Below are 14207 nucleotides of genomic sequence, written 5' to 3'. Positions count from 1 at the left end.
AGGTTCAATCTGTGGGTTGGGAGGTTCTCTTGGAGGAGGAAATGGCAACCCACTCCAGTATTCTTGCCTGGGAAATCTCATGGACAGAGGAGTCTGGCGGGCTACAATCCATGGGGTCACAAAGAGCTGGGCACTTAATAGCAACTGGACAACCACGAACCAGTCTCAGAAGCTAAAGACTCACTCCCTGGGAGCGCAGGGGTGGGACTCAAACACTGCCCACCTTTCAAAACTCTAAACAAGGGAAAAGTTAATGAGGAAAGAAGCAGTGCTAGAACTCGAGGGAAAATGCCAGAAACAGCTGAACAAAGGTGGGTCAGACAGGCTCAGACCTGGCAGGACTCATCTTCTGCAGCAGCACAATCCTGGAGAACTTTCTTTGTCTTCATGGCCAATACAGTAGCCACTGGCCACATGTGAGCCCTTAAAATGTGCCTGGTGGGACTGAGAGATGAATTTTTTTTTTGATTAATAAACTTCACTGGGTCTTCCCTGGTGGTTCAGTGGTTTAAGAAAACATGTTTCCACTGCAGGGGGCATGAGTTCAATCCCTGTTCAGGGAACTAAGATCCCACCTCAAGGTTGGTTGCCTCAAGGTGCAACCAAAAAAATAAAAATAAAATAATTTTTTAAATTAATAAACTTCATTTTCTAGAGAAGTTTTAAATCCACAGCAAAACTGAGTAGAACTGAGAGAGTTTCCATATACTGTCTGTCCCCACACTCGTATACCCTGCCCTACCAATGACATCCCACACCACCATGGTTCGTTTCTGACAATTGATGAACCTACACAGATGCATCATTATCACCCAGAGTCCGTCCTGTGCATTAGGGTTTGCACTTGGTGCTGTACCTTCTCAGAGGAGTGAATTTTTAATCTCACTTAATTGTAATTAATTAATTTTTTCTTCCAGTTTTACTGATATATAATTGACATATAGCACTTCATGGGAAATAGATGGGGAAACAATGGAAACAGTGTCAGACTTTATTTTTGGGGGCTCCAAAATCACTGCAGATGGTGACTGCAGCCATGAAATTAAAAGACGCTTACTCCTTGGAAGGAAAGTTATGACCAACCTAGTTAGCATATTCAAAAGCAGAGACATTACTTTGCCAACAAAGGTCCGTCTAGTCAAGGCTATGGTTTTTCCAGTGGTCATGTATGGATGTGAGAGTTGGACTATGAAGCAAGCTGAGCACCGAAGAATTGATGCTTTTGAACTGTGGTGTTGGAGAAGACTCTTGAGAGTCCCTTGGACTGCAAGGAGATCCAACCAGTCCATCCTAAAGGAAATCAGTCCTGGGTGTTCATTGGAAGGACTGATGCTGAAGCTGAAACTCCAGTACTTTGGCCACCTCATGCGAAGAGTTGACTCATTGGAAAAGACCCTGATGCTGGGAGGGATTGGGGGCAGGAGGAGAAGGGGACGACAGAGGATGAGATGGGTGGATGGCATCACCGACTTGATGGACATGAGTTTGGGTGAACTCTGGGAATTGGTGATGGACAGGGAGGCCTGGCGTGCTTCAATTCATGGGGTCGCAAAGAGTCGGACACGACTGGGCGACTGAACTGAACTGAACTGAACTGTGTAACTTTAAGGTGTATAGCATAATGATTTGATTTACACACATCATGAAAGGATGACTGCAATAAACTCAGTGAATGTCCATCATCTCATATAGATATAAAATTAAAGAAATAGGAAAGAATATATGTTTTCTTTGCACTGAGAACACAAGATTTACTCCCAACATCTTTTATATATAACATACAGCAGTGTTAATTATATTTATCCTGTGGTACATTATATTCCTAGTACTTATTTTTCTTATAACTGGAAGTTTGTATCTTTTGACTGCCTTCATCCAATTTCCTTCTCCCAGCCCCCTGCCTCTGGTAACCACAAATGTGATCTCTTTTTCTCTGAGCTTATTTTTGAAGTATAATTGTCCTACAACACTATGTTAATTCCTATTCCATAACATAGTGATTCAGTATTTCTATACATTTTAAAATGAGAAATAAAGTCTTGGGACTTCCCTGGTGGTCTAATGGTTAAGACTCTCAGCTTCCAATTCAGGGAATGGTTCAATCCCTGGTTGGGGAATCAAGATCCCATATACTTTGTGGCCAAAAACACATAAATAAAAATTAAAAAATATATAAAGTCTTTATAGAGGTAATCAAGTTAAAATGACATCATTATGGTTAACAAATGCTATGACAAACCTAGTGAAGTGAAATTGAAAGTGTTAGTCACTTAGTCATGTCCGACTCTTGCGACCCCATGGACTAGCCTGCCAGGCTCCTCACTCCATGGAATTCTCCAGGCGAGAATACTGGAGTGAGTAGTTATTCTCTTCTCCAGGGGATCTTCCTGACTCAGGGATCAAACCTGGGTCTCCTGCATTGCAGGCAGATTCCTTACTGTCTGAGCCACCAGAGAAGCCTCAAGACAAACCTTGACAGCACATTAAAAAGCAGAAATATCACTTTGCCAACAAAAGTCTGTATAATCAGAGCTATGGTTTTTCGAGTAGTCATGTACGGATGTGAGAATTGGATCATAAAGAAGGCTGAGCGCCAAAGCTGATCATGATGCTTTTGAACTGTAGTGCTGGAGAAGACTCTTGAGAGTCCCTTGGACTGCAAAGAGATCAAACCAGTCAATCCTAAAGGAAATCAACCCTGAACATTCATTGGAAGGACTGACGCTGAAGCTCCAATACTTTGGCTATCTGATGCAAAGAGCCTACTCATTGGAAAAGACCCTGATAAGACTGAAGGCAAAAGGAAAAGGGGGAGGCAGAGGACGGGATGGTTAGAGAGCATCACTAACTCACTGGACATGAATTTGAGCAAACTCTGGGAGATAGTGGAGGGCAGAGGAGCCTGGACTGCTATAGTCCATGGGGTCACAAAGAGTCGGACACAACTGAGCATGCACGCATGTCGCCATATGTGGAGTGGCCACTGTGTTGGATGGTGCAGCTCTAGACTCTGGTGAGAGAGACCCCAGGGTGGTTGATCACAGCCCAGGATGGCCGCCACAGCAGTAGAGGGAGTGCCCTGGTGGGACTCTTATCATGGAGCCTCTGATTCCAGTCAAGACCAGGCCAGAGTCTCTGTGTGGTTGTCGCCCTTGTAGACGCTTGACAGGCTGGAAGCCTGCACACCTTTCCCAGACACCCTTGCCCACTAGTGTCCCGTCATGTTCTGTGAGAAGGACGTCAGAAGACAGGCAGAGAGGAGAAGCCATTTTTTTTCCAGGCTCCTGGCCGCCCCTTAGTCAGTCGAGACAATAACAAGGACTTTAGCAACAACAGCAGAGGGACTTCCCTGGTGGTCCAATGGTTAGGATTCTGAGCTTCCCACGCAGGGCGTGGGTTTGATCCCTGATGCGGGAACTAATATCCCACAGTGTGGCATGGCCAAAACAGAAAGCAATAATGGCAGAAACCGGCATCCGGGTTCCTGCTCAGCGCCCAGTGGTGGTGGGTTTTGGCATAACACCCTTTCCCTTTTGACTTTTAACCCTAAAGAGACTAGCAGTTTCCTCATGTTACTAATCTTCGGTAACCTTGCCTTCCCCTCTGCTTTTCCAACAATTTTGTACTCAATCTCCTGTATCAAATTGCCTTCTGTTTGAAATACAGATATTGCCGGCTTCTCTTTTCCTTATGGAACATGGACTGAGAAAGCACCCAAGGCAGCTAACAGCCTCTGTCACCCCCGCCTGGACCACTGCTGCATCTTTCCAGCTGTTCCACTTGCTTCTACCCTCTCCATCCACTTTGCCCGCCTTATCCAGAACCACTGTTCTAGAACACAAAGCTGATCATGTGCAAAACAGTCTGGGGGCCTCCCCTTTCTCTGTGCACAGGAAGTGAAGGATCCTGTGAGACTGAGAACTTGGAGCTCAGAGAGCAAGATGGTCTCAAAACGAGGCTGAATCACATATGGTCCTGTTTCACTGCTCTATCCACAGTGTTGTCCGATCAGACTATACGTGATCTGGCCTTGTCTCAAGACTCTCGTGGGCTCAGCTGATAAAGAATCTGCCTGCAATGCAGGAGACCTGGGTTTGATCCCTGGGTTGGGAAGATCCCCTGGAGAAGGGAAAGGCTACCCACTCCAGTATTTTGGCCTGGGTTGCAAAGAGTCGGACACAACTAAGCGACTTTCACTCTCACTTTCAAGGCCCTCTGTCTTGCTCTCTGAGCTCCAGCGTCTCAGTCTAAATATGCTTCTTTGCGCTTCAGCTCTTTTTTGCTTGTGGTGATTCCCAGCCCACCCCCCCCCATCACTGAATGCACCCTCAATCTTCAAGTGTCACACCCTTGGACTATGATGTAGCACTTATCACTATGTATAGTTATCTATTTCTTCACGTGATTTTTTTTTCTTTTGGATTTTTTTTTCCCCCTCTAGACTTGTGGTTCTCACAATGGCGGGGGCAGGGGAATGGCCTGAGACCAGCAGCTTCAGCACCTCCTGGGGATTTGTTTGCTGTTGTTCAGTCGCTAAGTCATGTCCAGTTCTTTTTGACCCCATGGACTGCAGCACCCCAGGCTTCCCTGTCCTCTACTGTCTCCTGGAATTTGCTCAAATTCATGTCCACTGAGTCGGTGATGCCATCCTCTGCCACCCCCTTCTCCTTTTTTGCCTTCAGTCTTTCCCAGCACCAGGGTCTTATCCAGTGAGTCTGCTCTTTGCATCATGTGGCCAAAGTACTGGAGCATCAGCTTCAGCATCAGTCCTTGCAGTGACTAATCAGGGTTGATTTCCTTTAGGTTGGACTGGTTTGATCTCCTTGCAGCCCAACGGACTCAGGTCCCACCCAGAGCTATAAATCAGAATCAGAGACCCAGTCTGTTTAGCAGACCTGGGTAGCTCCAGGGTGAGACCTATTTGTGGACAGCGTGTGTCTGCCCAGCTCACCAACAGAGCACCTGTGCTCAGTGAACACTTGACTGTGAATAGTTTGTTGAATGAGTCACAAAGCATGTTGTGCTCATTTGAGTGGCACGAGGTACATCAAGTTGCTGAAGACCCAGGAGCAGGAAGCTTGTGAGACTTCAGAGTAGAGGAGATGGACTGGAAGCTGTGCCCTCACTACCTCAGGATTGCTCGACCTTCCAGCTTGACTGCCTGAGAAGTGCCACTGTCACAAGAGAGACCACGTAAGGGGAACCTGTGCTGAAGAAGCCTTGTGTCACTGTGGTCAGTACCCAGTGGAACTTTCCTTTGTCATCCTTTTAGTGGAAATCAGCTAAGGATGAGTGGAAAGACAGTGTTAGTCGCTCAGTTGTGTTTGATTCTTTGTGACCACATGGACTGTAGCCCACCAGGCTCCTCTGTCCATGGGATTCTCCAGGCAAGAATACTAGAGTGGGTTGCCATACCCTCCTCCAGGGGATCTTCCCGACCCAGGGATCAAACTCCGTTATCCTGTGTTGAAGGCAGATTCTTTACCATTTGAGCCACAGATGAGCAGGTGTCCATAGCAAAAAGAAGGCAACACATGTCTAAAGAAATAAATGCCTCTCCAATAATGGTCCTCCGGCAAACACCAAATGCCTGCTCTGTGCAGGGTCCAGTGCAGAGGTGGAAGGATAGCAAATACATATTACCATTTCCTCCTTTCAGAAGAGGGGCTGGGGGTGCAGAGGCTACTTGCCGAGGCCACACATCAAGAAGGTGGCAGTGGGGAAATAATTCCAGGTGTTGCGGGTGCTACTGCGGTGCAGAGAGGTGAAAATACTGCAGCCCAGTTTAGCTGACACCCATATCACACACACACACACACACACACACACACACACACACCCCTATCCTGGAACAGGGCGCCTTGTTGGGAAGGGTGGTGTACACACACACATACAGACCCCTATCCTAGGAACAGTTGTTGGGAAGGGTGGTGTGTATACACACATAGACACACAGACCCTATCCTGGGACAGGGCGCCTTGTTGGGAAGGGTGGTGTGTACACACACACACAGACACACACACCCTATCGTAGGAACAGGGCGCCTTGTTGGGAAGCGTGAGGATCCTTTTTGCCAGGCGCACGGGAATGGCAACGGCATCCCTTGCAGAGGGCCCAGAATCGGCAGGAACCTGGAGGGCTAAGGGACCTTGGCATAAGAGCAGAGAAATCCTGGAAGAGGTGGTGAAGGAATGCAGGAGGAATTCCGCAAAGGTCCCTGGTCCGCGCACCTCCCAGGACCCGCCCCTTTCGGCTAGGGCTAGGCGCGCGCGGCCCCGCCCTCGACCCCGCCCCTTCAGCTTCGCGGAACGTGAACCACCCCGCTTTGGCCCCGCCCTCCCCTGGGCTCGGCTGCGCGCGCACCGCCCCTCGCACCAGTGCGCGCGCGCGGCCCCGCCCCATTCCCCGCCGGCGCTCGGAGCCCGAGTCCGCGGGAAGATGGCGGCCCCGCTCATCCCCCTTTCCCAGCAGGTACGAGCTAGACGGGCGAGGGTGCGGCGTCGCCGCGCGGGGCGCGAGGCGGGCGCTGCGGGGAGTCCTAGGCGTGCGGAGGCCCAGCTGGGTGACGGCGGCTCGCGCTGAGGGTCCCCGGCGGAGAGCGGGCGAGTGGGCGGGCGGTCCTGAAGGTGACAGGCCGGTCTGGCCCGCGGCCTCCCGCACCCTAGCGACCCTTTGCGGACGGCGACCCCGCAGGCAGGGCCGCATCGCGTGTCCGCTCCGTCCGGGGCCCGGTATTCTCCGCAGCTTCGAGGCCGGGTGATGCATGGTAGCATTCGGCTGTTTCCCGGGGAGGTGGGCGAGGGGCACCAGGATTTTTGCGGGTGCGGCGGCCCCGCGGGTCTTTGTCTCCTGTCGGGTCCCAGTGCCGGGTCGGCCAGCATCTCCGCCCCGGTGGAGGGCAGAGCCCCGCCGGAGCCGGGACCCACCAGCATTGCGACCCCGGACTCGTCTCTTTCCTTGGGAGCCCCTTCCGCCACCCCTGCGCTGTGAAAGGGAGGTGGGGGTCTCAAGTCTCCGGACTCCTTGTTATGCCTCAGATCAGCCTGATGTTCTTACCGAGGGGCAGTGTCAGTGGCGCGACACAGACCTGGAATAAGAGCCATGCACAGGCAGCCCTGCCTTCTGGGAGGCACGTTCATTCATTTATCCATCCTTCAAATGTGCATAGGGCCAGGTGCTGGGAGCGCAGCAGTCACCCAGACTAACAAGGTCGCTGCTCTCCTGGAGGTGACACTCTCGTGGGACCTAGAAACAACCCATGTCCTACTGATAACAGCTGCCCTTATTTGCTGAATGCTGTGTCGTGCCAAGCACCGAATTATGTGCAGTTTGCCAGAATGATCGAGCACAGCGCTGGGATTCAGTGAGGATACAGGGTCACATTATCACGTGTTCAGATCTTGGCTCTGGGTCTTACTCCTCTGAGTGTCCTTGGATGACGCCCTTATCTTCTCCATGCCTCAGTCACCTTATTTGGAAAATGGGAATGTTAAAAAAGTATTGGGATCAAGTGAAGATTAAGCATGTCAAGTGCTTATAGCAATGCTTGGCACATCGGTATCACTCAGTGATCCTGTAATTAGGCCCATTATTTACTTCTCTGGCAGATTGGGACATTTGGAAGTAGCGATGACAGCAGTGAGAATGCCCAACCCCAGAAGAGCTCTTAGGCAGGTTGTCATGACTGGTCAGCTGATACATAGAGAGAAGTGGTGCCTACTTGCTAGATATTGCCAGAACTAGCCAATTTGTAACACTGTCACTAAATTCAAAGCACTGGAGATCCCTGTTATTAAGTAACAGATATAAAAGTGCTCTGTAAGCTATTAAGTGCCCTGCAGATGTTGCATATTATTACTAGCCAGTCGCTACATTTTAGGGTATGGGGGGGTGAAACACGGGTAGGCTCATTTAATGATGAAGCGCCTCTGATTTTTAAAGCTTCTGATCCAGATGATACTTGCCTTAATTTGCACTTTGATGACAGTAGCTAACGTTAATTGAGTGCTTTAGAGTTTATTAAATAATTTCTAACTTGTGCTTACCCACACAACAAATAGAGGTGATTCTTTACCGATGAAGGATTAGCTTTAGAGAAAGGCAGTGGTTTTTAGAGAAAGGCAGCTGTGAGGTCCGGTGTGAAAACCTGAATCAGGTCATGTGATTCATCTGCTTAGAATCCTTTAGACTAAAGTCCCAATCCCCTCCCCCGCCCCCAACACCACCACCTCCCTGCCACCCGCAGGAATCCCTGGTGGTCAGGTGCCTGTCAGCCTCTCCTGCCTCTTCCTCACTCTGGCACCCACACCGCAGCCCTTCTTGCGGCTTTTCTCCTCCTCCCATAGCCTAAGCTCTGTCTGTCCTCCCGGTGTCCTGCAGGCTGTTCCTCTGTCCTGAAGCGTCCGTCCCTGTTTCTTCCCTTGATGCTCCCTTCAGGTGGCAGCTCACGTGTTGTTCTTCTGAGAGGCCTTTGCTGCTTACCTGTCCTAAGCCCCCCTCACACAGCAGTGTGCCTCCCTGACACCACCCATCGGTCCACAGAGGTCTGTGGGTCTCTTTGCTGTGTCCCCATTCGACCAGGTGCAGGCCTCTGTGCTCAGCACCCAGGGGGTGGCAGGTAAACCTGTGAAGCAAGGACCAAGGAGTTACACCACCCAGCACCCTTCACAGATGGCGTTTCTTCTCTCCATTTGGCCAGGGATCTGGGCCTTGAGGGTAGGGAGCTCCACAGCGTGGATCTCCTGGTCTCTGACAAGTTTAGGGCATTCACTGCCTGGTGTGCTTTTCCTGTTCCTTTCTCGGTATGTTTGTTGAATGATGACGTGGCCAGACTTTCTTCCTTGGGTAGTCTTGTCAACCGTTCACACTTGTTAAGTGAAGCGCTGCACCACGGGTTCCTGTAGACCCAGACCTACCAGGCGCTTCCAGTCTAGCTGGGGGCCTCCCAGAAGTTCACGATTATTACCGGGGAAGCATGGATCTAATTCCGGGATAGTTTCTGTTTGGGGGCAGTGGGAGCCCCCTCTGGATCAGGAGGCCATGAGCTGGCTGGATTGAGGTGTAGGGCACGCTTGGAATGTGAATGGCCAGTTGAAGGTGAGTGAAGATAGGAGCCAGTGAGTTTGTGGAGGGTGGGGTGTTTTTCCTCTGCCTCCAGCCCTGTCTGGGTTTTTCTTATCAGCCTCATTCCCGCTCTGCTCCCTACGCAGCCGTATCTGTGATGTCTTCTCCCCCTATACTCTCTGCTGACCCTAAATATAAATCTTGTCAATCTGAAGAGTGGATAGTTCTCCTTCTAACAGTGTTTTTTTCCCCCCTCCATCAGCATCTCGTTGATTTTTCTTTCTCCCAGGCCCCCTTGCCTCTCCTCTTGCAGCGCCCCCAGAAGTGCACCCGTGTTCCTTGCCCCCTCTGTCCCAGGCGCTCTTGTAGTTTGCCGGCCGCCTTGCTGACCTTAACCTGGGTGACCTGTCTTTGGGGCTGGTCCTCCTTGAGCCCTGCGACACTTGTCAGTCACTGTAGCCCACCCTCAGCCTTTACCGTCTTCTCTTCTCTCCTGCTTGCATCATTTCTTTCTGTGTGTTCCCGCCTCTGGTTGAGAGCACTCTAACCCGCCCTCTCCCACCCCAGACCCCATGGCCAGAACCTCATGCTGTGACCTCCCTTTGAACACTGTCTGCCCCAGAGGCCTCTTTACTGGGGTCTCCCCTCAGCTCCACTGGGAGTTCTCCCCCCTGTACCTTACGTGGCCCCCAGACCCAAGGGGCAGTGGTAACAGAAGGAGAGCATTGGGCTCAGTGGTAATGAGTCTGCCCAGTGCTCACGGAGTTCCTTCTTCCTTCCTTTCCCCTTCGTCATAAGTTTCTTTAAAAAAAATATTTATTTTTATTTTATTTATTTTGGGCTGTGCCGGGCGTTTGTTGCTGCGCGCAGCTTTCTGTAGTTGTGGCTGGCGGGGGCCACTCTAGTTGTGGTCCACAGGCTACTCATTGCGGCGGCTTCTCTTGCTGTGGAGCTCAGGCTGTAGACGTGTGGGCTCAGTGGCTGCGGCTTGCAGGCTCCAGAGCACAGGCTTGGTAGTTGTGGCACACAGCTTAGTCACTGCTCGCTTCTTTTTAATGTGTGCCACTGTTCCGAGAAGCTTTTATTCCCATTTTACAAACAGGAAATGGAGACTCAGAGAGATGAAGTATAATAACTCGCTGAAGTCCCGCTGCTGGTGAGCGCAGAAATGGAGTTAAACCCACTTCTGTCTGCCTGCAGAGCCCTGCAGTTTCTGCTGTTGCAGGCGGCCCACTGGGAACCCCGCCCACAGCATCATCCAGCAAGTGTGTCTGGAATGAAGGCTCAGGGCTTGGGACACTTGTTTGTCCTTTCCTCCCTTGTTTTTCCCTCCAAAGTAATTGCTAGTTTTTCTTTCTCACTCAGATGCTAATGCGGTATAACTTGGGGGTGGATGGGGTAAGAGTCAGGTTTTAGAGTAAATCTGGCCCATCCTGTAAGATCCAGAGATCCCGGCTGTCTCTCTTAGTGACCTGTAGCAACCTGGTTTTTGTTGACTGTGTGGCTCCCAGTCACGCAAAGAACATGTAAGTTTTGTCTCTTCTGCCCCAACTTTGAGCTTTAAAACAACTTTTCCCATGCCTAGTTCTTAATCCCAATCAGCTGATGGCAGAAGTGAGTGAGCATCTTTGATCAGATGTAGCAAATAGAGGGTTTTTCCATTAGTCATGTGTGGATGTGAGAGTTGGACTATAAAGAAAGTTGAGTCCCGAAGATTTGATGCTTTTGAACTGTGCTGTTGGAGAAGACTCTTGAGAGTCCCTTGGACTGCAAGGAGATCCAGTCAGTCCATCGTAAAGGAAATCAGTCCTGAATGTTCATTGAAAGGACTGATGCTAAAGCTGAAACACCAATACCGTGGCCACCTGATGTGAAGAGCTGACTCATTGGAAAAGACTCTGATGCTGGGAAAGATTGAAGGCAGGAGAAGGGGACGACAGAGGATGAGATGGTTGGATGGCATCACCAACTCAGTGGCCATGAGTTTGAGTGAACTCCAGGAGTTGATGATGGACAGGGAAGCCTGGCGTGCTGCAGTCCATGGGGTCGCAAAGAGTTGGACACGACTGAGCGACTGAACTGAACTGGATAGAGTGCGCTTCCCAGGTGGTGCTAGTGGTAAAGAACCTGCCTGCCAGTGCAGGAGACATAAGAGACTCGGGTTTGATCCCTGGGTCGGTAAGATCCCCTGGAGAAGGGCATGGCAGCCCACTCCAGTATTCTTGCCTGGAGAGTCCCATAGACGGGGGAGCCTGGTGGGCTGTGGTCCATAGCGTTGCAAACAGTCAGATGTGAGTGAAGTGAACTAACACCCACGCACTGGATGGGGTGTGCACTGTCTGGTGCCTCAGGCTGTGCCAGCAGACCTAGTCACCACCCAGGTGAGAGGCAGCTCGTGAACCCCACTCCAAGGAGTGGTGTTGGGTTCCCTCCACCTTGACCGACCTGAGCAGCCGGCACTCACTCAGAAAGCTGCTTGACATTCGTCCTGGGATGCTGCTTGCAGGGCCCCGTTATCCTCTGACACCCCATCAGGGTGCCTGTTTTCCACATTTGGGCCCCGAGGTATTCTTCCAGTGACCTTAGTTGTGCAGTACTTCGTGTACCTCAGTTTCCCCATCTGCAGATTGGGAATAATACCTACTTGTTTTATCGGCTTCACAACAGTGGAGCATCAGGATCCCTCAGAGCGGCAGATGTGTGTGCCTTCACTGTGCTGTTCGTTCAAGTGTTTTTACCGGGCATCTTCTCTGGGCAGGTGCTTTCTGGGCAGCAGGTTATACCTGTGAACCTAAAGACCCCCCTGCCTCAGGGAGCTGAGGGTCTAAGGAGGGGCCTCTTGGTGTCCTTTAGTTGCTAAGCTGCATCTGACTCTTTGCGCATCTGACTCTTTGCAACCCCATGGACCGTGGCTCCTCTGTCCATGGGATTTCCCAGGCAAGAATACTGGAGCAAGTTACCATCTCTGTTTCCAGGGGCACCTTCCCGACCCAGGGATCCAACCTGCATGTCTTGCATTGGCAGGCAGATGCTTTACCACTGAGCCACTTGGGAACCACAGACATGCAGAAATGCACAGACATGTGTGCAGTGGAGCGATGCCGTCTGCGCTCTGAAAAGTATAAAGCCGAGGAGGGCAGTCAGATTGGAGGTCTGGGAAGGCCTGGAGTCTGTGCAGGCACCCAAGGACTGGGCAGGACAGGCATTTAGTTGGCTCAGATCATTGTCCCAGTCACCCTGGTAGGTCTCCTCCTTGCCTTTATGAAGTGGTAAACTGAGGCCCAGGGACCTTATGTCTCTTGCCCAAGGTCGCAGCCAGCAAGCGCTCTTCTGACCCCCTCCCTGGCCTCGGCGCTGCTCTGTGGCTTCCCGTCTGGGAGTTTGCTTGTTTGTGACGCTGCCAGGCGTTACAGTCGTGTGAGTCTCATCTGATTTAAGCAGCGCTCATGCTGCTTCAGCGCTGGGCTCTGCAGAGTCTAGTGGAGAAAATTACTTGGTTATGTTTTTATTGATTTGTTTTTGGCTGTGCTGGGTCTTCGTTGCTGCCGGGCTTTTCTCTGGTTGCAGAAAGTGGAGGCTGGTCTTACTGTGCAGCACGGACTTTAGGGTGTGGACTTCAGTAGTTGCGGTACATGGATTCAGTAGTTGTGGCTCCCAGGCTTACTTGCTCCATAGCACGTGGAATCTTCCTCGATCAAGGATCGAACCTGTGTCTCCTGCCTTGGCAGGAGATGCTTTATCACTGAGCCTCCAGGGAAGCCCTACATTTTAATTTTATTGTTTTAATCTTGTCTCAGTGGAAGGGGGAGGGGGAGGGGGGATGGAAAAACCTCCTCATTATCTTTGTGAGGGGTCAGCAAGTTTCCCTGCTGGCGTGGCTCCTCAGTGCTTCCAGAGGCTGACAGAGGAATGAGCGGGCCTCGCCCAGCCCAGAGGGAGCTCGGACTCTGCTCGGGCCAGGGCGGCTCAGGTCCAAGCTGGAGGAGGGGCGGCTGACTTGCTTGGGTGTGTTGGAGACAGCTGCGTGGACAGGGCAGGGGGGATCCTGGGAGGGGAGATTGGCACAGCCTTTCTGACAGGACAGGATGAGGGGAAGCCGAGAAACTGGAGCTCCAGCTCAAAGGGCCGTCATGGCTGGGATTTTGGAGTACATGTCCTGCTTTTAACTAGGGTGACTTAGGGTTGGAAGGAAGAAGGTGGCTTGGTAAAACGGGACACAGGAGTCTGTGCCTGGCCTACAAATCAGCCTGAGACAAAAGTGCCTGACCGGTGTCCGCTTGCCCAGAGAGGGGCTGACGCAGACGCGGGGGAGGAAGGGAGATGTGCTGGCTCACGGGCCCCATGGCTGCTCCTGCGCGCACGCCCGCCACGGCCGCCCCAGTTCTTACTGCCACTTGCTAATCGGGGAAGTAGAGGGTACAGATGACCGCAAACAGCCGTCTCCTTGGGTTGCCACCCGCTCTGCCTGCTGGGCGGGATTCCTGCAGTGTTTGATCGTAGAAATGATTTACTGGCTGGGTTCTGGCCCGGCCGACACAGAGGCGGTTCTCCTTTTGTGCACACTGGCTGAAAGAAGCCGATGGTGTGCCTGGCCTCCGCTGTCTGTGGGCTTATCGGGCCCCTGCCCTGCCCCGCACTTGACACCCTGTAGCCTGCACCTCCCAGACTTGTCGCTCTAGGCCCTGCTTTCGGTAGCTTGCACATTCTCTCCTGCCTCAGGGCCTTTGCACATGCTCTTTAGGGCCTCTCTGGAGTGTCCTTTTCCCTTTTCATCTCTGGTTAATCCCGGCTGCTCTTCATATCTCAGCTAGCACATTGCTACCCTGACAGACTGGCCCAGCTTTTCTGTTACTGCCTTGGGGGAGACCTTGTGCTTTTCTACATACCAGTTTGTAATTTTGTGCTGGTGGGAGTCTTCGATTGATGGTGTTTCTCCCCACCGTGTGGACTGTGTCTATGAAGGCAGGGACTGTTCTGGTTTTATCTTTGGGTGTGCTTCCCTGATGGCTCAGTGGTAAAGAATCTGCCTACAATACGGGAGACATGGGTTTGATCCCTGGGTCAGGAAGATGACCTGGAGAAGGAAATGGCAGCCCACTGTGGTATTCTTGCCTGGGAATCCCATGGACAGGGGCGCCTGGCG

The 14207-nt window shown here is 51.6% G+C and overlaps 1 protein-coding gene across 2 annotated transcripts in view; it reads left to right on the top strand.

Moving 5' to 3' along the window:
* Positions 1–6387: 6387 nt before the first annotated feature.
* The window catches only part of EPS15L1 (epidermal growth factor receptor pathway substrate 15 like 1), a 105850-nt gene continuing 98030 nt past the window's right edge, over positions 6388–14207 (top strand). The window contains exon 1 of one of the 2 annotated variants that reach the window (XM_027548102.1): positions 6388–6472. In XM_027548102.1, coding sequence (XP_027403903.1) covers positions 6440–6472 — 33 coding nt within the window. In that variant the 5' untranslated portion in view covers positions 6388–6439. The remainder of the gene's footprint in view (positions 6473–14207) is intronic. The other variant, XM_027548106.1, reaches the window with a different exon arrangement.

Source organism: Bos indicus x Bos taurus, chromosome 7 (genome assembly GCF_003369695.1).
Source record: "Bos indicus x Bos taurus breed Angus x Brahman F1 hybrid chromosome 7, Bos_hybrid_MaternalHap_v2.0, whole genome shotgun sequence".
Classification (NCBI taxonomy): domain Eukaryota; kingdom Metazoa; phylum Chordata; class Mammalia; order Artiodactyla; family Bovidae; genus Bos; species Bos indicus x Bos taurus.
Note: the sequence above shows the minus strand (reverse complement) of the source record. Positions and strands in the feature narration are given on the sequence as shown.